This window comes from Hemiscyllium ocellatum, chromosome 16 (genome assembly GCF_020745735.1).
Source record: "Hemiscyllium ocellatum isolate sHemOce1 chromosome 16, sHemOce1.pat.X.cur, whole genome shotgun sequence".
NCBI lineage: Eukaryota > Metazoa > Chordata > Chondrichthyes > Orectolobiformes > Hemiscylliidae > Hemiscyllium > Hemiscyllium ocellatum.
Window position 1 is genome coordinate 39,342,976 of NC_083416.1, and position 27,867 is coordinate 39,370,842.

The 27,867-nt window shown below is 39.0% G+C and overlaps 1 protein-coding gene across 1 annotated transcript in view; it reads left to right on the forward strand.

Moving 5' to 3' along the window:
- unc5a (unc-5 netrin receptor A) overlaps nt 1–27,867 on the forward strand; it is a 294,221-nt gene that overhangs the window by 149,723 nt on the left and 116,631 nt on the right. The window contains exon 7 of the mRNA XM_060837501.1: nt 19,717–19,881. Coding sequence (XP_060693484.1) covers nt 19,717–19,881 — 165 coding nt within the window. The remainder of the gene's footprint in view (nt 1–19,716; nt 19,882–27,867) is intronic.

Sequence of the window (27,867 nt, forward strand, 5' to 3'; positions counted from 1 at the left end):
CCTGATCTTTGAGGATCTTCCTGATCTCCCTAGTTACCCTTTTGTCCTTAATGTATTTGTAAAAGCCCTTTGGATTCTCCTTAACTCTATTTGCCAAAGCTATCTAATGTCCCCTTTTTTCCCTCCTGATAAGTATACTCCTACTGCCTTTGTACTCTTCTCAGGAATCACTTGATCTCTCCTGTCTATACCTGATATAGTCTTCCTTCTTCTTCCTAACCAAACCCTCAATTTCTTTAGTCATCCAGCATTCCCTGTACCTATCAGCCTTTCCTTTCACCCTAACAGAAATATACTTTCACTGGACTCTGGTTATCTCATTTCTGAAGGCTTCCCATTTTTCCAGCCATCTCTTTACATGCCCATCTACGCCCAATCAGCTTTTGAAAGTTCTTGTCTAATACTGTCAAAATTGGTCTGCCTCCAATTTAGAGCTTCAACTTTTAGATCTGGTCTATCCTTTTACATCACTATTTTAAAACTAACAGATTGTCCATGAGCAGAAGCTAGGCAAATGTTTTTCTTGGCTAAGAAACATTTGGGCAATGATTTCAGGAATCCTGTGGGTAAAGAAGAATACTGTCAGTGCCATAGACATTTGTGATGTGCAGCACTTGGCCATGATAGTGGCAGAATCCAATGCCCTCTTGTGGCAACGATGTGAGTGGCAGCTGAAGAACTTCCTTTTATCTCCTACAGAATACAAAGGCCTTATGGCAAGAAATCACCCCAGAAATGCAGGCCTTTGTGTTTACTTTTAAAAATTGGCTAATCATTAGTTATCAAAATAGGCTGACCTTTCTGCAGCCACAGACAAGTGTGTTGCCTTTCTGGTGTCAGGATCAAGGATATTACTGAGAGACTGCAGGGCATCCTGAAGGGGAAGGGTGATAAGTCAGAGGTTGTGGTACATAGGAAGAGTGAAAGATGAGGTCTTGTATCAATGGTTCAAGAAGCTAAACAATGGATTGAAAAGCAAGATCTCAAAGGTTTTAACTCTGGATTACCCCTTGTCTCACATGCTAGACGCTGCAGAATTAAGAGATTACAGCAGATGAACATGTGGTTCAAGAGTTGGTGCAAGAGGAAGGGTTTTAGATTCCTGGATCATTTGGACCATTTCTGAGAAAGGTCAAATCTCCGGTATGTAGGACAGTCTGCATCTGAATCAGAATGAGATCAGCAAATTTGCGGGAGGCTTTGCTAGTGCTGTTGGGAGAATATCAAACTACTTCAGCAGGGACAGGATCACAGTGCATTGGCTCAATGATGAAAAAGCATAGCGAATTCAGACATGTTGAGTCTTAGTAAAATAAGGTGAGGCTAGATAGCCACTACTTTCATGCTTTGAGTATTATAGGTAAAATAGATGAACTAAGGGTATAGATTGTACATGGAACTGTAATGTTGTGGACATCATGAGGACATGATTGAGGGAGGGACAGGACGGCAACTCAGCATTCCAGGGTGTAAGATCTTCAGGCAGGATAGGGGATGGTGCAAAAGAGAAGATGCGGTTGATTTATTAATTAAAACATCAATTATTTCAGTAAGGAGGGACAGTATCTTGGAAGGTCATGAAATGAGTTTCTGTGGGTACAGCCTAGAAATAAAAAGTTCCCAAACAGTTGGCGGACAATTGAGGAGAAGCTATGAAGAAAATTCACTGAGGTGTGTAAAAATAATAATTTGTTAGGGATTTCAATTTCCCCAATTTTCATTGGAATAATTGCATAAATGAGTCTGGGGGAGGCAGGTTTCTTGAAATGTCTGCAGGGGACCTTGTCATGTCAATGTGTTTATGGTCTGATAAGTATGGAATGCTGCTGCTTCTTTAACAAGGTTATGCTGTCCTTGTTTTTTTTAAGAGTGGTTGTAAAATGCAGAAGTTCCAATTTGTCTGGCTTTAGGAGCTTTGATTATGGCTAACAGATACTGCCTGAGGCAACAATCAGGGAAAAATACTTTTCATATTTTGGTTTAAAAAATACTTGTACAATGAAAGGGGCGTGGCCAGTTCTCCCAATTCAGAGATTTTTCAGGTTTGGGTAAATGTTTAGCTGGGGACCTAGAGAAATAGCAGCTGGAGTGAGAAGACATTCTATGCTGATTGTCTCTCTGATGTCTCACTTGTAAGAAACTGTGTTTGATTTTACTTTTTTTGCCAAGTAATGTGTTTATGGGGATGTTGCAGGAAATTGGAACAGTATCATTAAGTTGCAATAGAGTCTGTTGAGTTTTCAGATAGGTTAAGTTATTCCATATTCTGTTCTCTTTTGTTTGTATTTCATTTCGTAGTCTGTAAATACATTCTGTTTTGTTTAAAAATGAATGCTTTCACCATCTGCATCACTCCTGTATCTACCTCACACTTGCCTAAAACAACTAGAAATGTTAGGGTCTGGGCTACCTTCTTGAAATGTTTTGAGAGGGGCTGGCCTGGTCCATAACAAATGTTAATGCAATGCTAGACCTAATTCTGAGCCAAACAGATGTTCAAGGGGGCAATATGAGACCATTTTAATGATAGTGACCACAGTGGTATAAGTTTTAGGTTTGTTATGGAAAATCAAAAAGATGGCCTGAAAAGAAGGGTTTTGGATTGGGGGGAGGGAGTCAGATTTTATTAAAATAAATCAGGGTTTAGCCAAAGTACACTGAACAGCTACTGTTTACGCAAGGTAAATCTACAGTTGGATGAGTTCAAAATGGAGTATGGTGAGTACACCCTTAAGGCGAAATGTAGGGAAACATAGGCAAATGGGATTAGTTCAGTTTAGAAAACCTGATCAGCATGGACAAGTTATGTCAAAGATTCTGTTTCTGTACTGTATGACTCTATGACTGCATGTTGTTATTGCATGCTGTGCCCTTCACACTGGAGCTGTCAAAAGGTACATGTTTTGGATACAGAATATGGGAGATTGGCAGCTGTTTTCTCAGGATCAGGGCATTGACTGGGAAAGACATCCAGGAAAGCATTTCAGAGCAATTCAACATCACTTGTGAGAGCCCAGAGAGAACCTAATTGAACCATCAAGTATTGGAGAACCTCTGGTGTTCTGGCTGCATCTGTGGAATAAGAAATAGAGATGATGTTTTGAGTTCAATATGACATTTCTTCCAAAGAAGAGCAGATAGCCACACAATGGGATTGAGTAGTTGCCTGGTCTCCAGCAGTCTTCTGACAGTGGGTGACTCGTAGCATTTCTTCTTTGTCCAGCTACAAAGACATGTACCTGGCACAAGTGGAAATGGAACAGCAGTGCAGCATAGTTCAGAGAAGCTTACTGGGTTGATGTCTTCCCTTCCGCATGAGTGACTATGGTCTTCCCCACTAAACTAGAGAGTTTCCTCTTCATATGGACTCAGAGGTCTCATGTATGCCACCTCCAGTGCTTGATCTGGTTGTGAGCTGACCTTTACTGTAATGAAAAGAAGACCATGTTGATTATGATGGAAATACATGTTAGAGCAGTTTGTGTTGATGCAGGAGCGGGAAAGGTGGTGAGGTGCCCCCAGTGATAAGTAGGAAGCAGTGACGGCAGGAAGAGTTAATAGTGTTGAAGGATGAGGTGAATCAGAGCCAATGAGTGGACATGCTAATTGCAATAATGAGTGATGTAAACTATGAGCCTTAGTGTGTTCTATATGCAGTGGTAGATATTGAATGTGTGATGCCTCTGTCAGCACAAGATCACTGACCTTCTTCCTGCACTGTTGTGTGCTCCTTTTTAATCCAGGACACAGACTGACCCAGGCTGCTACCTAAGTCCAGGGTAGATGTCTGTAATGGTGTGACCACCTGCGGTGGTTTGTAGGTAAAAGGATTGCCCTCATCCCCAAATCACCAACACTTCCAGATCTCTGTTCCTGAAGTGGGGTGCAGACTTTTATTTTCTGGGCCATGTGTTCTATAATGGCAGTGGAGCACTACAAAGTCTCTTATCCACCAAAGCATGGCTGTTTCAGCCTGAACATTTAGAAGAGCTGTTATCCATGCTGCATAAGAAAAAGAGCTTCCTCCTGCTGAGAGTGAGTAGGAAGTGCAAAGGGCAGGAAACACTCGTAGTTTAAGAACATGAAGTAGATGAGAGCCATTGAGTCGACATGCTACATAGAATATTGACAGTTGTACTCCATGAGCTTTGGTGAAATGACTGTGCAGTAACAGCATTACAATGCCTTCATCCTGCATTGCTATGTATTCCATTTTACCCACGACATCTTCGTTCAAGCTAACTGAGTCTGCTAATGAGGCCTCTTCAGGGAGATAGGATAGTGAAGAAGGCATTCGGTACACTTGCCTTTATTGATCATTGCATTGAGTATAGGAATTGGAAGGTCATGTTAGAAGACCATAAGACCATAAGAAATAGAAGTGGAAGAAAGGCCATTCAGCCCATCGAATCCACTCCGCCATTCAATCATGGCTGATGGGCATTTCAACGTCACTGACCCACACTCTCCCCGTATCTCTTAATTTCTTGCAAGATTAAGATTTTATCAATCTCTCCCTTGAAGACAGTTAACATCCTGGCCTCCACTATGCTCCATAACAGTGAATTCCACAGGCCCACCACTCTCTGGCTGAAGAAATCGCACCTCATTTCCATTTTAAATTGACCCCCTCTAATTCTAAGGCTGTGTCCATGAGTCCTAGTATCCCTGCCTGATGGAAACAATTTCCCAGCGTCCACCCTTTCTACGCCATGCATTATCTTGTAAGTTTCTATTAGATCTCCCCTCAACCTTCTGAACTCTAATTAATACAATCCCAGAATCCTCAGCCATTCATGCGTTTGTTAGGCCTACCATTCTAGGGATCATCCTTGTGAATCTCCGCTGGACACGTTCCAGTGCCAGTATGTCCTTCCTGAGGTGAGGGACCCAAAACTGGACACAGTATTCTAAATGGAGCCTAACCAGAGCTTTATAAAGTCTCAGTAGCACATTACTGCTTTTACATTACAACCCTCTTAAAATAAATGGCAACATTACACTTGCTTTCTTAACCATGGACTCAACCTGCAAGTCAACTTTTAGAGAATCCTGTACTAGCACCTCCAGATCCCTTTGAAGTTTGGCTTTATGAATTTTCTCACTGTTTATAAAATAGTTCATGCCTGAGTTCTTTTTTCCAAAGTGCAAGACCTCGCATTTGCTCACACTGAACTTCATCAACCATTTCTTGGACCATTCTTCTAAACTGTCTAAATATTTCTGTAGCCTCACTACCTCCTCAGAACTACCTGCCTGTCCACCTAACTTTGTATCATCAGCGAACTTCACCAGAATGCCCACAGTCTCTTCATCCAGATCGTTTATATATAAAGTGAATAGTTGGGGCCCCAACACTGAACCCTGCTGGACACCGCTTGTCGTCAGCTGCCATTTCAAAAAATAACCTTTATCACAACTCTCTGCCTTCTGTCAGACAGCCAATCCTCAATCCATGCCAGTAGCTCACCTTGAACACCATGAGCCCTCACCTTACTGAGCAGCCTCCTGTGAGGCACCTTATCAAAGGCCTTTTGGAAGTCTAGGTAGATAACATGCACTGGGTTTCCCTGCCCTAATCTACTTGTTAACTCTTCAAAGAATTCTAACAGGTTAGTCAGGCATGACCTTCCCTTTCTAAATCAATGCTGACTTGTTCTAATTTGATCCTGCACTTTCAAGAATTTAGAAATCTCATCCTTACCGATAGATTCTAGAATTTTACCTATAATTGAGGTTAGGCTAATTGACCTATAATTCTCCACCTTTTGTCTTGATCCTTTCTTGAACAAGGGGGTTACAACAGTAATTTTCCAATCATCTGGGACTTTCCCTGACTCCAGTAATTTTTGAAAGATTACAACAAACGCCTCTGCTAATTCTTCAGCTACCTCCCTCAGAACTCTTGGATGTAACCCGTACAGGCCAGGAGATTTATCAGTTTTTAGATCTTTTAGCTTACCAAGTACTTTCTCCTTTGTAATGGCCACCATACTCAACTCTGCCCCTTGAAGTTAATTATGTTGCACCAGTACAGGACATTGGTTAGGGCACTTTTGGTATACTGCATTCACTTCAGGTCTCCTTGCTATAGAAAGGATTTTGTGAAATTTGAAAGGGTTCAGAAAAGATTTATAAAGATATTGGCAGGGTTGGAGGGTTTGAGCTATAGGGAGAGGCTGAATAGAATGGGGCTTTTTTTTCTCTAGTGTTGGCGACTGAGAGGTGACCTTATAGAGGTTTATAAAAGCATAAGGGGCATGAATAGGGTGAATAGTCAAAGTCTTTTCGCCAGGATAGGAGAGCCCAAACCTCGAGGGCATAGGTTTAAGGTAAGAGGAGAACAATTTAAAAGGGAACTAAGTAGCAATATGTTCACGTAGCGAGTGGTGCATGTGTGGAATGAGCTGCCAGAGAAATAGTGGAGATTGGTGCAATTACAACATTTAACAGACATCTGGATGGGTATATGATTAGCAAGAGTTTGGAGAGATATAGGCCAAATGCTTGGCAAATGGGACTAGATTAATTTAGGATATCTAGTCGGCATGGTTCAAAGGTTCCATCTTGATAACTCTACAACTCTGACAGTCAGTAGAATAAAGCACTGCCTTCCTTTCCAATGTCCACTGACCAGCAGCTCCAGGTCCCTAATGGCTTCCCTTTCTGGGCCATGTCTTCAGTTATAACAAATAAGCCCCACAGATCTGTTCCTGGCTTGCAGTGTCTGAGTAGTGTGCAGTTAGACTTTATCTATGGAGCCAGTGGCAAGAACGTGAGAATGTCCCAGCAATATTGTACACTCCTACCCCTTGCTGTGTGATTATGTGAGAAGATAGTTGTACCCTAGATGGATAATTAATGAGTGAAGATTGAAAGGTGGCAAGTTTAGATTCTGAGCCACAGTGGACCAGATGCCATTAATCTCACTCGACAAAACACTTTGACTCAAAATCAGAAAATTCAGGTCAAGATCTTTTTGATCAAATAATAACCCAAATTAATGTTATGATAATGCAATTAAATATGATAATTTAAATTGAAGATTTCAGTTCTTGTTCTAAAATACCCAAACTTAATGACATTAATTAGACCAGTGGTTCTTAATGTGTGAATAGTGACACTATGTCAGCTAAAAATAATCATTTCTTTGACTATACTTTAGTTCGGACAGATACATCTTACAGCTGAACTCACTTCCAAAAGCATTTGGGCAACATTTAAAAGGGCATAAAATTCAATCTCTAAATTCAAGGCCTAGACACATCAGGTTTAATCTTTAATAAATCAACAGATTTTCAGGGTCTTGAAATCTGTATATTGCCAAATATAGCACAGACGCAGATTCTATACTTTTTTTTCACACTTTTTGGATTTACCCACTTCTTACACAAAACTTATTTATGTCTACTCTTGGAAATTAAGATAAGAAGTCTAACACCAGGAAATCTGTACAGAGCTTTAACTTATCAGCACTTTAAATCTTGACAATACATCAACTAGCCCAGTACCATTACCATAAATTGAGCTACAAGACATCAATTAACATTTGATAATACCGCAATTTTTTTTTGAAGTTATTTGCTATTAAGTGCCGCTTGATAGCACTGCTGATGGAACATTCCATCATTTCTCTAATGATTGAGTGTTGACTGAGCAGGCAGTAATTGGTCAGATTGGATTTGTCTGACTTTTTGTGATTGGGACATACCTGACCAATTTTCCGCATTGTGATTATATGTCAGCATTGCCCATGTTCTGGAAGAGCTGACCTACAACCATATGTGTTTGAAACAAGAGTAGGCCCCTTGATTCCTCAAACCTTCACTGCCATTAATACATAATTCTGCCTACCACCAGTAACCTTTTATCTCTTTTTTTATTAGTTCATGGGATATGGCTATCATTGACTGGATCAGTATTTATTGTCCATCCCAAGTTGCTCTTGAGAAGACACTAGTGAGTAGATGTTTTGAACTGCTGTATACTACTTGCTCCCCACACAATGCTGTAAGGGTGCGAGTTTCAAGTTTTTGAGCCAGGAAGACTGAAGGGAAATGCAATATATTTCCAAGTAAGGATGGTGAGTGGCTTGAAGGGGAACTTCATGTTTCTGCTGTCCTTGTCCTTCTAGATGGTCGTGGTTGTGAATTTGCAAGGTACGTCTAAGGCTGTGGTGTGCACTTCAGCTGTGCATTTTGTAGATGGTACACAATGCTGCTATTGAATGTAACAAGATAGAGGCAATGGATATTTGTGGATGTAGATGTAATTAAGTAGGTTACTTCATCCTGGATGGTATCAAGCTTCTTGAGTATTTTTGGAGCTATAGTGATTCAGGCAGGTAGAGAGTGCTCCATTATACTGCTGCCTTATGATATGTAGATGATGTACAGGCTTTGGGGAGTTGAGAGATGATTTGCTCACTGTAGGATTCTTAGCCTCTGATGTACTCTTGTAGTAACAGTATTTACATGGCTAATATCACTCAATTTCTAGTCAACGGAAACCTCAGAATGTTGATAGTGTGAGATTTAGTGATGGTAATGCAATTGAATGTCAAGGTGAGGTGGATAGATTTTGTCTTGTTGGAGATAACACTTGTGTGGGGCAAAAGTCACTTTTCACTTGTCAACCCAATCCTGGATATTGTCCCTAGGTATTGTTGCATTTGGGATATAAACTACTTCAATATCTGAGAAACCGCCATTAGTGCTGAATATAATTGAAAAGTCAGTGAAAATCCGCACTTCTGACCAGATGGAGGGAAGGCCATTGAAGAAACAGCTGAATATTATTGACCCTAGGACACTAACTTGAGTAACATGGGACTTGTGGTATAGTGGTAGTGTCTCTACCTCTGTGCCAGAAGGTCTAGATTCAAATTTGACCTGCTCCAGAGGTGTGTCATCATATGTCTGGACAGGTTGGTTAAAACACCCACACTGAGTTATTTCCGGAGCTCAGTTAATGGATCTCCAAGAATCAGAACCAACTTACAAGTGACTCCAAAAAGTGGAGAATATTCACTGGATTCCTACTGACTCCAGTTTTGTTAAGGCTCATTGATGCTTCATTTTGTCAAATGTGACTTTGATGTCTGGAGCAGTCATTCTGTTCTCATCTCTGGAAATCAGCTCTTTTGTGCATGTTGGTAATGAGGTCAGGAGCAGAATTGCCCTGGTGAAACCGAAGCTGAGTTATTCAGCAGGTTTTTGATAAGCAAGTGCTGCTTGATACCAGAACTTCACTGATAATTAAGAGTCAACTGATGGCATAATTTTTCTCTTTTTTTTGTGTGCAGGGCATACCTGGGCAGTTTTCCATACTTTTAGGTAGTGTAGGTTACAGCTGTACTGGAAGAGTATGTCTAGGGGAATGGCAATTTCTCGAATTCAATTCTTCAGTACTGGTCTTGGAGTGTTATCCAGGCCTTTGCATTATCCACTGTCTTCAGCCATTCCTTGATATCCTGTACAGTGAATCAATTGACTTAAAACAGACATCTGTGATGCTAGGGACCTCCAGAAGAGACTAAGATGCTTTTCTTTAACTCCCTCAAATTTTACTGAGTTATGGTCACTATCGCCAAAATGCTGCCTTGCTCCTACCACTTCCTTGGCTTTGTTTCTTAAAATTAAATTCAACGCTGCCTTCTCTTGTAGAACTTTCTACCTGCTGCCATTAAATGCACACCTGGATACATTTAAAGAATTCCACCCTCTCGTAGCTTTTCACATTTTGTCTATCCTCGTTACTGTTGAGGATGTTGAAATCCCCATTATTTTTCCCTATTATTTTTACACTTTTCTGAAATATGTCCACCTGGCTGCCCTGCTATCCTTTCTTGGCTGTTTGGAGGTCAATACAGTGCAATAATGTGATTTCTCCCTTTTGTTTTTAAGTTCGACCCACATGATCCTGATTGCAGAATCTTCTGATGAAGTGTCGCCAGACTTGGAGTGTTAACTCTGTTTTCTTCTCACAGATGTTGCTAGACCTGTTGATTTTCTGCAGTAATTTCTGTTTTTGTTTCAGATCTCCAGCATATGTAGTTCTTTGTTTTATTATTGTTATTCCAATATATTATTCCTCCCTATTACAATAATTGACACCTTGAGCAATACTGCAACAACACCTACTGTCTTGCCTGAAAATTCCATATGCTGGTATATTGAGTTACCAGTCCTGCCCCTTCCCTAATCATGTCTCGATAATGTTATATCTCCTTGTGTTAATCAGCACATCTGTCTTCCTCATAAGACTCCTTACGTTAATTTAGATGCCATCAATCTTACTGTTCTCCCAGACACCTTAATTTCATTATATTTGTTCTGGCTTCAAGAATGACTTATCTTTTGTTTCTGTATTTGTCTGTGCATGTCATCCTACTGTACCTTCACTCTGTGTCCCATCACCCTGTCAAATTAGATTCTCCTCCCCCATGCATTGCTGGGCTCTGACTTCACTCCCAAAGAAACAATCACTTTCACCATTTTCCAACACTGAAAAACTGTTTTTAAGTGAGATGCACTCCTGAGCTCTCCTCATAATCTGTCTGGCTGCTTTCTTAGCCGCCATTCCTTCCCTGGCACATTTACTTAAGTATTGGGGTGATCTTTTCTAAAAGTGTGCTATCCGCACAACTCTCAGCCTCACAGATGCACTTCAGTGCCTCCAGCTGATACTCAAGTTCCAGCTTTGACAAAGGGTCAGTTAGGCATGAAATGTCAGCTCTTTTCTCTCCTTACAGATGCTGCCAGACCTGCTGAGATTTTCCAGCATTTTCTTTTTTGGTTTCAGATTCCAGCATCCGCAGTAATTTGCTTTTTTCTCAAGTTCCAGGTTTGTCAAAACACTAACATTTCCTGAAAATGTGGTCATCCAGAATACCAGAAGGATCTATTTACTGGCTCATCGATTGGTCCCCTTTTGCACCATATCCAGACTCCAGATCAATCCACTCTCAAGCTGGTTCTGGTGGACAGGTTTTCATCATTAGTATCAGAGTTTTGCTAGGACCATAGCCTTTGCTATATTCAAGTCTTTATATTTTGTAGATTGAATCAAGTGGTCTTAAGGCCATTATCTATAATTTTGGGGATCTCAGGAGGAGGCTGAGATAATCATTACTCAGAATCTCTGCCTGAAGATGGACAAGAATTCTTTAGCCTTTTCTTCTGTATTGGTATGCTGGACTCCCCTATTTGTGGAGCCACCTCCTCTGGTCAGTGGTTTAATTGTCCAACTTCATTCATGACTGACTGTAATAGGACAACATAGCTTTGATCTGAATGATTAATCCTGAGATTGTTTAGATCTGTTAGTATTTTGATTAAAAATTACACTTAGCAATAGAAGGAAACGTGGGGACAGGAGGGTTAAAGCCTGGTCAAAGAGATGGGTTTTGAGGAGAATCTTAAAAGAAGAGAGAGAAACAGAGGTATTTTCAAGGTAAATTCCAATATTTAATGCTTGAATGACCAATGCACTACCACCAATTAAGATAGTGGACTACTGAAGAGACCAGAGTTGGGAGAATAATGTAAAAGGAGGGTTGTTGTACTGAAGATTTTTACAAAGAAAGAAAAGAAATCTTCTAAAATCCATTTACTATGCATCAAGAGGAATTCTTAATCTCTCTCAAATGAATATAGTTCAATAAAAATGATGTCTTCCATTAGTAGCATAGGATTAATGCAGCTTGAAATTAACAATGATTTTTCATTCCTAGTAGTCGGTATGGTGAGATAAATTTTATAACTGAATATAAATCTTACATAAATTACCACTATAATTTTATGGTTCTTCACATTTAAAAATGCTCATTGGCTTTATTTACTATGTATTAAAGTGATCCTTGAAAAATGATTTTGTAGCAGATTCCAGACTCCCTACGATAGTGAAGTTGCTGTGCAATAGTTAGTGCCAAGGCTTCACTCTGGAATAAAGAATAAATCTCAGGTGACAGATTTCACTGTGATGTAAATGTAAATGCTTATAGTGGGAAATTAGCTGCTACAAAGCCATAGCTCCTAAACATTAACACCCATCATGCATCAAGTTGTTAAAGCACAAGAAGTCAATAAGACATTTATTGTTTTTGGTGATTGAGGAAGCTCTAGTATTTACTTATCCTCAATCGAAAGCCACTTACAGCTCCCCTAATACTGCTTTTGGATCAATGAGCACTGAAGTAAGCCTTAAACTAGAAAGATATAGGAGACACCAACACTGAAGATAACTATTTTTATACAACATGATTTAACTAGATGCTACAGTGTTCCTGTCTCTGACACTTTTAGCTCATTTTATAATTATGGTTGGATCTTCCTATGAATCTTAAACTATACACACGTCCAAATATAATGATGAATTTTCCTTAATTTAACACTGAAATATTTCTTATTTCTGAGAAAGACAGAGTCGATGAATAATTATAACTTATCTTTCTAAATAGAATATGAAAAGGGGTGATTTTCATCTGCAGCACACAATGGCTTGATAGTGTGTTCATTCTAAGCACTTGAAAACATAAAAGGGAAGGTTGTTCCATTTTGATGGTGGGCCTTGTTTAAATATGTGCGGCAAGCTGTCCAGTGCTGTTAAACTGTGTGTTGATAGCTTGACCCTTGGAACGTGAGAGATGCAGGGTAGCAATTTTAAAGGAAGACATTCTTTCTGTAGTATTTTTGATATCTTAGACATTCCAACCACACAGCTGGAAGGGTAAACAGCAGTCTAAAGGTGCACAATGTCTAAGTACCAAAGGCTGGTTGGTACAAATAGTGAGTTATTGGGTTCTGTACAGGATGATTCACTTAACTGAAGTGAACAGGATCAGATTAAGACAGATCGTATAGGTTAGAAAATAACTTGCTTTAGAATAATCATGAGTGAAAGATCCACTGATGAGGACAGAGGCAGATATTAGATATCCAACCGTCAAAAGAAAAATATGATTTTTCTGTAGACAATTAAACAGTCTATTGGATAGTCTGCCAAGGGGTTACTGTCTTGTGTCAGATATGAGAGGAGCTTTCTTCCCTCTTGTATAGGGGTCTGGCATTTGGAATGGCAGATATCCATGGAATACATAATTACCCATATAGTTATGGCAGATGGGTCCTTTTTGCATGAGGTGTGCAATATAACATTTGTGAGCCTTAATCATATTTACAAAATGACACCCCATAAGACAGAAATCATCAAAGCCACTGTCATTTATATATATATATATATATATATATCACCATAATTCCAGCACATATTTATTAATCAAATTAAACCTTGGCAGAGGAAGCCACAGGAAGGCCCCACAGATTGGGATTCCCCATATTCGATCGTTAGTTTCGTGGGTTGCAACAATAATGTCATGAGAAGTACTATAATTGGCTTCAAGTTAAAAAATCTACCTGAATTATCACTCTAAATAGAGCTGTTAGTGCTGTTACGTAAGGATAAGGTGAGGCTTGATTTGATGAAGGATAGAATTGATGAACAACAGATCAGAATAAAGAAAAAGCTTTGATATGTCTGAGGATGATTGAGCATATTTTAAGAGAAGGTGTGAATACATGTTTTGAATATATTTTAATTTCAATATGCCTTTATACCAAAATATTTTTGAAACAGACAGCAGATCCTAAATGAAAGGTTACCCAGGACCTTCAGTCTCTTCCTTGTGAGGAGATTAAGTAGTTTATGCTTGCTTATATTTGCTAAAGTTTAGAAGGATGAAAGGAGATCTAATTGAGACATGTAATATGCCCAAAAGAGTTGACAAAGTAGATGTAGAGTGGATGTAAAGAGGCTAAGGGATGGCACTTCTTTTAAACAAAATGAGGAATTACATCTCTGAAAAGGTTGTGAATTTGTGGACTTCATTACTGTAAAGTGTAATAGGTGCTGAGTCACTGAATAAATTTAAGGAGGAGATAGCTTTTTAATTAGTAATGGGTTAAAGGGTTATAGGGACAGGCTGCAAACTGGAGGCCAAGATGAGATCAGCCATGATTGTATTACATGACAGAGCACACTGAAGGGGCTGAATAGCCTCATCCTGCTCCTAATTGTTATGTACCCTTGTAGGGTAAACCCCAATCACAATGAAAACATTTGTGAATGATTTTCTCATTTGCTACAGCTGGAATCTTCAAAGTTATTTTGTGTTTTGCAAAACAAATGTCATAACATTGCTAATCATATTGTATAAAATGAAATATTTGGATGCAGGTCACAATTTATGAACAATTGGACAATACTTTACACATCTAAATTGTATAAAACAAGTTGGTTTAGAGTTTATCATACATTGTGAATTCAATACAAAGACCATTATATCTGAATTCTGTTTATGTGTCTCAAAATTATAAATTAGAGTGCAGTCCAGAAATTCTCATAAAATGCAAAAACTCCCATTTCTCTCAACTAATTTTCAGAACAGAAGTGTAGGTTAAAGTTAATTTTAAGAACAGAAATTTAATTTACAGTCAATGGATAGCAGAAGCTAAATGGTGAGATAAATTTTATAACATTAAACTTAGGAAACATTCTCCAGTAGCAAACAATTGCTGTTACAATAATAGAGGTACACTTGTATCTGAATCTCCTGTAATATGAGTGTAAAGGCAAAATACCGCAGTTGCTGGAGAACAGATAAAAAGTTTAGGAGAAACTCAGCAGGTCTGACAGCATTTGAGAATTTTTTGAAAAAGAATTGTAACAAACTTAAAACATTAATGTTGTTTCTTTCCCTTCAGATACTGCCACAACTGCTGAGTTTTTCCAACACTTTCTGCTTCTGTTGTGTCAGCATCACAGAGTTCCAGCAAATATTGATTAAACACAATGCCAAATTCATAACTGCATGATAGAATAAGAAATGAAAGTTAGACAAGTGATGTTTCTCAGTTTTGAATTGGTCCTGAAGTTGTGATCAGTCCAGTTTCAACAGCAGAAATACAGCATGATCATTCAGATAATTGATTAGATCTGGCCTCACTTGATGGAAGACATTGGGTTAATGTTACGCATTTTTGACTTAGTTCAAGTTAAGTCGAGTTTCTAGAGAGATTCTTGCAGTGTGATCCAATAAGATGTCTCTCTATATCTTATCAAAGACACCATATTAATTACCTACCATATCCAGCCCCTTCTTCAGACATGGCATTGCCAGAACAATTCATCAATCAGTAAATATCCAGAATTCATTGGCGTTTCTTGCGCTCATGACATCTTTAAAAGTCTGTTGTGCATCCATCCACTGTGACTGCAGAGTTGTCCTGCATGGTTCCTGAAATTTGTCATGGACATAGAAATGAGGGATTTCAATGTTCCACAATGCAGGGACATGGACATCCTGGTAGATAGGGTAGTACAGAAGTGGGACATCCTCTTCTTCCAGACCAGATGTGGAGGCAGTGACTCTAAACAATGCCAGCTTGATATGAGGTTGCCAACTGGATTTAAACAATTTCACGCCATCTCAAGAAACCCCTGAGCGAAAGTTACCTTGACTTGACTGAGGCCTGCTGACGACCAGGACAAGCTTTCTCCCATTATGTAAACGCTAACAATATGGCAAGAAAGCTGTAATATGAGCCTTGTAACACTGGCTGAGAGGTTACAAACACACCTATATATATATGAGATGTGTAGACTTATTTCTCCAACCTTTGGACTGTACAAATTTCTTCAGTAATTTGGATCCTTCATGACAGTCCTTACTTTGTATGAACACTTAGTGTTATTGGTGAAGCCTGACCAGGTAAACAAACCTCCTTAAGTGAGGGCACCATATTGACTGATACCAGCAAACCTGTAGTGATAAGTCAGGCTGAATTTAGAAACAGACTATACTCAAACTATTCACATATTGGTCAGTTATGTACACACGAATGGTAGGGAATAGAAAACAAAGAACATGGCTGTTGGGGGTGGTGGAAGGATCCTGGACAATGAAGAGAGTAAATGGAATGCAAAGGGGGAATCAGTGATAGGGCAAGGGAGACAATGAATGGTGGGAGCTACTTATTTACATGTGGAACACAATGGGAGTAATATGCTGTGTGGGAAAGGAGAAGTGCTTGGTAAATTGAATAAATAGTGAGGTAGGACTAAGGTTGACATAGGGACCTGGATGAGTGGGATCAAAGGAGTGAGTGATAGAGGCCAATAGCTAGAGGAAGAGATTGAGGAAGTGTGGAAGGGACGCCAAAGGAACAGAGGAGGCCATCTGGAGTGTTAGAGGGAGAAACTTTGTTTTGAGGAGGAAATGCAGTGTGTGAATTAATCGAATGAAAAATTAACAACCAGCATCTTTGTCCTAATTCACTTCACAAAAGATGACTTTGCAGAAAAGAGGCAGTATACTTAAGAGGGACCTAAGACCTTCTTATAGCAGCACATTTAACCGAGGTTTTCAAAACAGATACTGTCATATACTATTGTGCAAGTATTCAGTTAATGGCTTAGCACCAAAGGGAAATACTCACTGAAGTACAAAAGTGAATAAGCTCTATTGATTCCTTACACCATTTCCCCAACCATGTCTTATGATCAATTTAGTTCTGAGAAAAGCACAAGAACACAAGAACATAATAAGCAAGAGCACAAATAGACCATTCTGTCCACAAGCTTGCCCTGCCATTCGATAAGGTCATGCCTGATCTGTGCCAGGTGTCATCTATTATTTCATGCAAGCTCCTCATAGCCCTGAATTCCCATGTTTTTGCCCAGTAACTCAACTTATCTATCACCCCCTCGTAAGTTCCTTATGCCTTATAACAACATGCCCTCATTTCATCTGCATATGAAAACATAAATATTTGTTCCTGCTGAGAACTGCCATCCTTACCATACCAATGTGAAATGAGCAGCTGGGAATAGCAGATTGGAGGCACTCTCATCACATCACTGTTCAGGCGTGTTCCCTTCAGTCTCCTGACAGCTCAGTGGCCTTGAATGTCAGGATCCTTATCTCAGGCATCACCTACTCCCTCATTAAATGGGATGTGCTGCTATAACAGGTCCTAAGCCACTGTACAGAATGCTTCTCTCCTTTTCCAGAACTAAAACACATTAGTATGGATGCATGAGCACTTGAACTGAATGATATACACAGAGCTATGATTGTATGTGTGAGCATGTCAGTGTGTAAGTTAACAGTAACAGGAATGTGGTATGTAAGAAATTAGGAGCTAAAGGGTTCTGAATGAAAGATCTTTTAGTGTATTTAAAGAGCTGCAGTTATAGATAAACAGTAAATGATATGTGATGTGTTTGTGTGAGATGTTTATCCAGAAACCATTCTTGTGGTTGCGCCGTCCCATTCAAGCCTTTGCTGAAAAGCTTTCATATGTATAACTTCTACTCAATTTGATAAAAGGTCAGTGAGTTGATGGTATGTGAGCTGAGTGTTGTAATTCCTTTAATATTTTAAGTGTGAGCCCAGATGTGTATGAGATGCAGTGCCATTGTAGTGTACATAGTCCTAAACATCAGCTGCAATGAAGTGAAAGACATTGATGAAAAATCTGATGGAGATGCCTGTCATCCAATCTTGTATGTGGAAAGCCTTCTGCATCAATAACCTTCAAATGCTATCTCACATCCAGTACAGCATGAAGCATTGAGGAGACCATGGTACTAGCCCTGCTAGAGAGAAGCAGATCATCCACTCACTTCTGCTGATACTGGCTTCATCAGTCGAGATGGCCTCTTCTTTCCTTCTCTCGAGAAAAGAAGTTCCCTCCTCTCCTTGAAAGCCTTCACAAAGACCTCAATAGAGCCATTGTAATAACATGGCTGCTTTTTGCCTGGACACTGGTACTGCCAAGGTGTGGATGACTAGCAATCATTGAGTTACATCTCTGGGTTACATGGAGTGAAACACTGTCTGATTGCCATTTAAGCATAGTACCTGCAGGTAGGCACTTAGGAAATGTTGGTATTGGGTAGAACTCCTTGCCCACCTATTGATGAAATTTGCCATTTTACCCATACATATAAATGCAACAAGCTACTAAGAAGAACATAATTGCATGGGAAAACCCGAACAGCTCCCAAACAAAGGTACCTCTTGCCCAACACTATACTTTATCTTACATAAACAAGATTCTGGTCATCATGTCTGTACAGCGGGATCTATGCTCATGTGTTATTGTATATACCTGCTTGTATGATCATTTTCTACTGTCTGTACATTCTGTTTCAATTTGGTTTCTCATGTGATGTTAGCACCACTGACAAGGGCAGCATTAACTGTCCATCTCAAATTGCACTTGAGAAGACATTGTTGAGCTATCTTATTGAATCACAGCCATTAACCTTATTTAAGTATAACATAAGCGCTGTTAGAAATGTGTTTGTAGTTTTGTTTGAGATGCTCTTAGCTTAGGCTGGTGTGTGGTTTTAGTGCGGTTTGTAGATGGTGATGTTCCTACATTATATTGCCCTTGCCCATCTAGGTAGTAAATGTGAATTTGGCAGGTGCCACCGAAGAGGTTGCTGTGATGCATCTTGCATCTGGTACAGACTGCTGCCAGTGTGCATCGGTGGATGCACTAAGCGTTTAATGTAGTGGTAGATGTACCAAACAGATCCACTGCTTTGTTAGTTGGTGGTGTTATACCAGTTTAGTATTGCTGAAGCATCACACTTTCATGCAAGTTGACGGTATTCATCATACTTTTCATTTGTGCCTTGTAGTTGGTGGACAGATTTTAGGGAGTCAGGAGTTGAATGAATCACATCAAAATTCTCAAAGTCTGACCTACCATTATAACCACTGTATATAAGTGGCTGGTTTAGTTCAGCTTTGACCAGTGCCTGACCACTTGCAGAATGATGTTGGTGGAGGATTCAGTGACATAATGTCTTTAAAGTTCCAGGGAATCAAATGATTCCTTCAGACATTTCCTTTAAATTTGATTGTGACATTGCCCAAGTTCATTTGCTCTTAAAACCTTTATCCATACTTTTGGTACTTTTAATGAAAATGTGTTGCTGCACTTTTCCAGCAACACATTTTCAGCTCTGATCTCCAGCATCTGCAGACCTCACTTTCTCCTTTTTTGGTACTTTTAGACTTGACTGCTCTAACACATTCCTGACAGTCTTCCATATTCCACTGACTATAACTTTAGCATCATCCAAATCTCTCTGCCCATATTCTAGTCCACACATCTTAACCAGCCTCAACCTTAATTGCTCCATCATCTGTGGCCTGGTCTTCAGCTGTCTGGTTCCTTTAATCTGGACTTCCGTCCCCAAACTGCGTTACTTTGCGACCTCTCTTTCTTGCTTTATTGCACTCCGTAAAACCTGTCTCCATGCTTAAGCTTTTTGTTATGTACTGTATGCTGTAATATTCCTTAATGTGGTTCATTGTTACATTTTGTTTAACATTACTGTGAAGCATGACGGGACACTTTATTACCTTAGACCTTATACAAACACAAATTGTTGCTGTTAGCACGATGGCAAGCCAAAACAGATGTGATTCATCATAAGCCTTTGACTTCCATTTATCATTTCTTTACAAATTGACGTAAATCAATATTGAACTGCACACATTACAATAGATTTACAATAATTCAATTAAATAGTCTATAGTGTGGTATGGATTGAAAAATAATGTTTTGATTTAAGAAGAAACCAAGTTTATCTAAGAAGAATGTTGATCTTCAATAAAAGTTCCTTTTCATATTTTAGTGGATGGAAGTTGGACTGAATGGAGCAAGTGGTCAGCATGTGGATCAGAGTGCACACATTGGAGAAATAGAGAATGTTCGGAACCAGCGCCAAGAAACGGTGGGAAAGAATGTGATGGACTTGATATGGAGTCAGAAAATTGCACAAATGGTTTATGTCCACAAGGTATGTATCAATTTATCAAATGATTTGTCCTGGACAGAAGAAAGCATGCCATGAGGAAGTGTGATAAAGCACAAAATTGATTACTGTTTTACAGATATTCCCTAGCTTATTCAGAAAGAAATGTAAAGCACTCAGGTTTAAATTTATTGGAAGAATTAGATCAAGGACTAAAATCAAAATATCCCAAGGCAGACAACTTTGATATCTTTGTATATTACTATAGATAAAACAGTGATTAAAAGCAAGATTATACTAGAAACTAAATTAAGTTATATCAACTTGATGTTATACTAAACTAAAATCTTGTTTTGATTTTAAGGTGTTCTGTTATTCTCAAAGATAATAAAAATGCAGTTGAAAATGATTATACAAAGTATGTTAGGATTGAAAAATGCAGAAAATTGAGTTACATACAATATAATAGAATTGACTTACCAAAAGTCATTAAGTAAGCACTTGGAACAATACTATGCTGATGGCACCCTTCCATTTCATAAGATTATAGTTTGCAATGTGTTGGTCAACTCTATTTTAAACATCACCTAATATTTCTCAGGAGTCCCACTCTCGCATGGCAGACATGATTGCATAGTCCTCCAAACAATCAACTTCATAGTTCTTGGTCATCAGGTGACAGTTTCCCAGTTGTCACTGTTAATGCTCACAACATTTTTAATTAACTTGCAGGTGTCCTTGTCAAGGGGATATAGGTTCCCAGGATATTGTGTGGCCAGTTCATTCCCCAGAAGGTTTTTGGATATATACTTGTCATTCATTAGATGACCTTGGCTGAGCCAGAACAAATGTTGTTTGCTTACCAATGAGTGCATGCTGATAGAATTATAATTTCCAGGAACTCTGAGTTGTAAAGTGCGCTGAGGATGCAGGCTTGATAAGCTTGAATTTTGGTCATGTCAGTCAGGTTCTGTTGTTCCACACTGTTTCACTCGGCTTTGGCAGGACAGCTGTTGCTTTTACTAAGTGTGAGTTGATTTCAGCATCATGGTTGATGATGTTCCAATCTAAGGGCTTCTCTTTTGTGAATGGTTTTGAGCTGTATTGTTGGAATAGCACTCATCCAGGCATGTGTTGAATATTCCATCAAACATATGATTGGTGTCTTGATGGTGGGACAGGGTTTGGAGAATTAGGAAGAGAGTAAGGCACCAAATATTTTTCTGTCTGTTATCAATCAGGAGATGAGTCATGATTCTGAGTAATTTTGGGAAGCACAAGTTAGAATGAGAAGTTATAGGTAGTAAGGGATGGGCTAACTTGAAGGTCAATTCATTCCTTAACAATGATTTCAAAATAGTTAAAATCTTCTGATTTCTGGGTCCCAAAACTTTTCTAAGAAATTTAATTGCCAGAAAGCTTCTACAATATTACATTCCTTTGAGAGCATTTTTTTGTGCAAAGTAATAGCTTTCTGCAGTCAACCATGAATTGTGACCAATTGTAACTCAATTCCATTCAGACGTCTGTGACAACAGTAACAGTACTTTGCAAGGATGTTCAAACTGGAGATATCTAGCACTTAGTTCAGCTTTTTCCTTCATCTTGAAACATGAGCGATCAAAGGGATGGTGAATTTACTTGGCTCAGTAATCTCCTAGAGCATGGCTTTCAACACGTCAAGATTTGGACCAGGAGGGGGTGTATATATGGGGACGTGCAGCTTTGTCACATTCTCATTCTGGTACTAAAAAGTTATACCACATCTCACTGTACTCTGAAAGTATACTTCAGACAAGCAATAGGAACTCACATGAGTGTGTATAATAGTATGTTAAACATTGTTTAACAGCCATTAAAATTATAATTCTGTCTGAAGATCTTACATGCAAAAAAACCCCTTGTAATGAAAGTCTGTCTTGAAACTGCTCATCGGGCAGATATGTTGATTGATTATATGGTAGAATCGATTGGAAGCGATGTTGTCCATATACGTTAACGCTTGGAAGCAAGGATTGTGATCAGGCCTTTTCTATAATAAGTTGCTGTCAGCTCTGGACTCTTCTTACTTTTACACTGTTTTCTATCTCATAGGCATTGTTTCATAGTGAAGACTGTTAAAGTAGGGGTAAATACCAACTTAATAAATTTTAACATGTTTGTTACATCTGAGACCTTTTTTGGACAAATACAGTTTTACGAAAGAAGAAATATGGACCTAACTGACTACAGTAGTCACCTTACCACAAATTGAGGCAAGCTGTGTGAAACCAAAGTCTCTCAGAATGACAACATCTATCTGCACTAAAATTAGCATTTTCATCTAAATACATCAAAATAGGCTTTCGAGTCAAAATCAAGAAATTTGCATCTCCTCTTTAATTAATATGTGTATGATAATTTCATATATTGGAAGGTGAAAGTATTGCTTCCCAGTTAGCCACCTTAGAAATATAGTGGAACCTGACACAAGAATGCACGCTGAATTATATTTCAACAATTGCTTTTGAATGGCATAACAGAGAGAGAGAAATATAAATACTGGAAGAATGTTTCCCCTCGCTAGTTTTTCACATCATCTCAGTAAATAAAACCCAGTTAAAAAGCATACTGGGAAAGTAACCATTCACTGAGAAGTCAAAGATAACTATAAATTTTGCCACTGATGAAGATACAAGTAATATATTAGACAATTGGGTCTCGGAGTAAGTATCTAACACATCTAGCATCAAGGACACATAATTTTCATTTCCTTCATTCTAGTGATAAGATTAAGAGATGACTCTACCTTTTAAGTTAGGCCCCCTACTACTGTGAAGAGCACACCTTGCTGTGTCTGATTTCAGGCAGAGTAAGATGGAGATGATGATGGTAAGTTGAGAATTAATATTCTCATTTATTTTGCAGTATTCTTTCAACATGACAATGCACTGGAAAACTGCAGAAATGGGAAATGTCTAGCTCAGCCAGTTATAATTCAATTTAGCATTTGCAGTAAAGAAAATATTAGGGAGAGATGGTGGCATATAAAGAATGTCACTGGACTAATAATTCAAAAATCTAGGTTAATAGTCTGACATTCAAATGCCACCAAGGCATCAAATGAAATTTAAACTCAGTTAATAAAATCTGAAACCTAATTTCAGTAATGTTAGTCATGAAACTAGTGCTCATTATTGCAAAAATTCAACTAGTTTACTAAGGCCTGATGGCAAATGGTCACAGCAGAACTCAACAACCAAGGGTGTTGGTATGCTGAGGGTAGGAGTGCGAAGCTGCTGTACTTGGGCTGGGTTCATGATTTCTCTCTATGGCCGTGAATTCACTAATGTCCTTAAGAGAAGGAAATCTGCCGTTGTTAACAAGTGATGTACAATTCAAGATCCACAACAATGTGGTTCACTCTAAACTGCCTTTTGCAATTACCTTAGCGAGCTTCTCAATTCAAGGCTGTACAGGGAATAGAGAATACAAGTTAAATGCAATGTCTGGAGGGATCTGGCAATGAAGTATCATGGAACTCAGTTTTGGGACGGCTTCTGTCCACTGAACATTCAAATCAGCAAGGAGATTTATAAGAAGTGGAATGTGCATAATATGTGGTAGCTGCAGTTCAGTGTCAAAAAGATCAGGGGGTTCAAGTACTCTAGATATAAAAAGCTGTTCCTCAAGTGGAAGAAGCCATAAAAGTAATGAATGGAGTACTGCATCTTATTGAAACAGATTTCAAGTGTAGAGATGTAATGGTGAATCTTTATAAAACTTTAGTAAGGTTGGAATACGGCATGACATTTGAGATTGCACACAGTGTTGAATATAAAAAGATACAGTGCAGATTCACAAAGATTATGAGTGGAATGTGGGGAAATATTGTGATGAAAAATACTTTAAAAATTGGGAATGTTTTCAGAAAAATAAACGAGGTAACGAATGATTTGATAGAGGTCTTGAAAATTGTGAAGGGCTGTAACACGATGGATCGGACCAGATTGTTTTGAGTGATTGAGAAGTCGAGAATGAGAAGCTAAAGCTATATGATTGGATGTAAAAAGATTAAGGACAGATGGCAGGAGAAAGTTTGTTTTTAGGGAAAGGATTATGAGACTGTCGAATGTATTAAAGGAGCTGATGACTGAAGCAGAGAAGGGTTAATAGTTAAGAATGGTGGAAATAAGTGGATGAAGAAATAAAAGATGAACAGATGCGTGAACACAGGATGTGAGAACAGGGCAGGCACGTGAGATTTTGACTGCTGCTAATGTGGAGGATAAAAACTGACACACTCCAGTTGGGATGAGCACTCTTTCCACTTTGGAACATTGCTCATCAGAAAATTGGAAGTATGATCTCCTGGGCCTCTAAGCTCTGTGGAAAGGTTAAGGATTTCTTTTACGATGCACCTTTTCTCTCTCTGCAGCTGCATGTATCATTCCTTCTAATCTTTCCCAGAATGAGATTTATAGATCACCCAACTAGGAAACGCAAACGCAAAGCTGAAGCCCTTAACAACAAATAGAATATCATAACATGTTAACAATGCACACAGTTATTGCATTATTGCATATGCTCAACACGTCAGGGGTTGATAAGATGCACTGAGAGTTATGAACCTGCAGATTGCTAGTCTGTTTGGAGTCAGGTCAGCTCCAGGAAGGGGTGGTTTGTCTGTGTAAAACTATACTACCTCATATTTATTGACATAGCAATTAATTTACCAAATATTAACACATTTTGCAAGTTTGTTAATATCTTGTCATTTGATTCGCTCCTCACCAGTGTTGGCTATACTGAGATTAACAAATTTAGAAGCTGGGGGTACATTTCTTTGCCATGCCTGGAGATGTTGACAAAAGATGGCAGAAAGATAAATAATTGGGCAGAATGGCCTCAGATAGATATTTGCCCCTTCCCACCATCACAGAAATTAAACTTTGAGCTTAAGGAAGCTTGCGAATGTCAATGAGCTGCCACCAAATAAAACCCTTCAGTGATCAACCAATGGCCACTTAAGGGCCTCAATCCATCATTAGTCTGATCACTTGCTATCCTGCCAGATGAAAAAGGTAGCTACTCTCCGAACAGGGCAACCAGAGGTACCTGCCTGATGTCTTTGAGGGCTTTGTATTTGTTCCAGCTGAGGCAATCAGAGACGGAAATAGAGTCTGATGACTGATACCTGCTGAAATTCATCTACTGTCTTTGCTTCTGACATCCCTGACTCCTCTTTCCCCACAACTCCAATCCTATGATTCCCCACCCCCCCCCCCAACCCTCCCACCCCCTCCAAATAACCTTCTTGTTATCTGGTTCAACTCTCCATAGTAAAGAAACCTGAGCCTCCAATGATGCTGTTCAGTCCTCTTGACCTGCCAGCTCTGGAGACTTACCGAACAGTTCCTAAGTATTTACTTGGTGCTTGATTCGGCAAGCTTTTTCACTGGTGAAGGTGGAGAGTTAATCGCCCCTGAAGTCACATGCTCAAGGGCAGCTAGGAATGGGCAATAAATGTCAGCTAGCCATTAATGTCCACATCCCATGAATGAATAAATATTCATAAAGTGCCACAACATCTCATGTGCAGAAGACTAATGCTCAGCCTTGTTTGTGATTTCCAGTCCAAATTTCTAATTTAAGTTATAGCTAATGGTGATTCTAGCATTAATCTTTGTGCAACTTTACTTTCCACCCCTGCTATTCTGAATATCTTGCCTTTTACTTCTCCTGTCTGCTTTCAGTTTTTTAATTTTATTTAACCTATTTTTCCGAATCAACCTGTTAAAGGGATGTTGTTACACACTTCTGGAGCAGGTAGGAGTTGAACCCAGGTCTCTTGGTCCAGGGATAGGAACACTACCTCTGCACTGCAAGAGTATCTCTCTGATGTTTGCTGTATCTGGTTCTGCATAGCAATAGAGGTGATGCTTCCGTAAGGTGTTCAGTAGGTCTGTTGGAGCAATGCAGGGATCACTAAAGAGCAGTTCCAGGGATAAAGTAAGTTGGAGAAGAAAACAGATAAAAACAGAGGCTCCACACTGACAGAATTGTTAAGCGGAACTGCAGAGAAGGTGATCTAACACATGCAGAAAACCGAAAGAACAGAAGATGCTGGAAATCTGATACAAAGACAGAAATTGCTGGAAAATTTCCATTGGCCTGGCAGCATCTGTGGGAAGAAATCAGAGTTAACATTTTGGTTCTGGTACCCTTCCTCAGGTTATATGGCACCCTGACTCTCTGTAATCAGAACATGGGAAGAAGTTCTACAATTGTACAGTTGGGCCAGACCAGACCAGAACCCCTCAAAATATTTTATGAAGATAGCCTAGAAGGTAACCAATGTCGGGTTTGAATAGGATAAGTTATCGAGTATTCTATTTCCTGTTCTTTGTTTCTTTTAGATTAGATTACTTACAATGTGGAAACAGGCCTTTCGGCCCTAAGATTGTAAATAAATTTTGTTTGTTAAAAACTTGGCAGTCAACCCAGCTAATCTACACTGGGAATATCCAATATACACCTAGCTAAACAAATAGCAAAGTTACTGTCTGGGCTACCTGATTAAAGAGGTTTCGAGGAGTCTGGCCTAGTCCATAACAATTGACATGTCAAGAGCAATTGGATAACTTTATGCAGTCAGAACTCAAAAAATAGCATTGGGTTGAGCAAATACCTAAGTGTTGGAAAAGTACTCAGGAAGCTTCCTTTTAAATATGAGAACTCAGAAAAAGCTGCCTTTAATAGTTCAGTGTAGCTGTGAATGAGGGGAAAGAAAACCTACAAGCAACATTTACTTTCTGCAGCAAGGCAAGATTTTTGCTTGGGAGAAAAACAATATTTATTTACAGAAGCATACTATTGGGAGAAAAAATACTTATACCAGTAAATGAATGTTGGACTGTTGTTTTTAGAATCCAGAGAAATGTACTAATAGAAGAGGAAGGTGAACCACTGGAACAAAAGAGGACATTAAAGGAATCCATGATGCAGCCACTTTTGAGGGAGTTTCTAGACTAAGGTTGAATAATTGGAAGCCCTTGCAAAGTTTTAAGGAAATCTAATGACCTGTAGTATTACTGATATATTGGGGGGGGGGGGGGTGCAGATTTGACTATTCTATGGGATCTGTCTTTATCAGTTGCTCTTTGATGTGTTTTATCAGGCTGTCTGTTATCCAAGTGGCCTCATATTAAGTTTGGGATATTAGAATATTAGTTACACTTGCTTTTGCATAGTCTGGACATTTTTGCCAATGATCTTTACATGTTTGTTTGATTAGGTTTTATTTGTAATGAAGTTATTATTATTTGTTGGCTAAAGAAATCTGGCTAACTAATTTCTAATAGCAAACCTAATACAGCCTGAGACTCTTAGTTGGCTACATCATCAATCTGGTTAAATATAAAATTTGGTATGACTTGTGGTAAAAGGTAAAGTTTCTATAACTTTACCAAACCATAGAGCATTTCTCTTATTAGCAAGAGAGAGAGAGAGAGAGAGAGAGAGAGAGACTCCAGTCATGGTTTAACCTGAAGGTCACCACTCGTTGGAGAAGGGGAGAGGCAAGAAGGAAAGTCCTTTATGGTAGCCTCAGCCAGTGTGGGAATTGAACCCATGCTGTTGGCATCATTCTGCATCACAAACAAGCCATCCAGCTAACTAATCTCCATAACTAGTTGAGGAGTGAACTGAGAAAGGAATTGTGCATCCCTCAACCTCAGTCATAACACGTTTTAAATACTTATCATTAGTAATACTTTAAAATATGAGCGAAGACACAGTCTCCAAAATGTCAAGTCCTGTTCTCGGAATAGATGCTGCCTGGCCTGCTGGGTTTTTCCAACATTTGTTTTATGGAAAATTGGCAAAGGAATTCAGTGCTGAGCCCACTTTTGTACTTCTGATTGTTGGTTAACTTGGATTTGTCCATGGGAAACACAAAATAAAAGTACATTGATAGGACAAAATGTAAAATGTTTAACATCTAAACAAGAAGACTGCCATTGTGATCACTAAACTGTGAAACAGAAAATA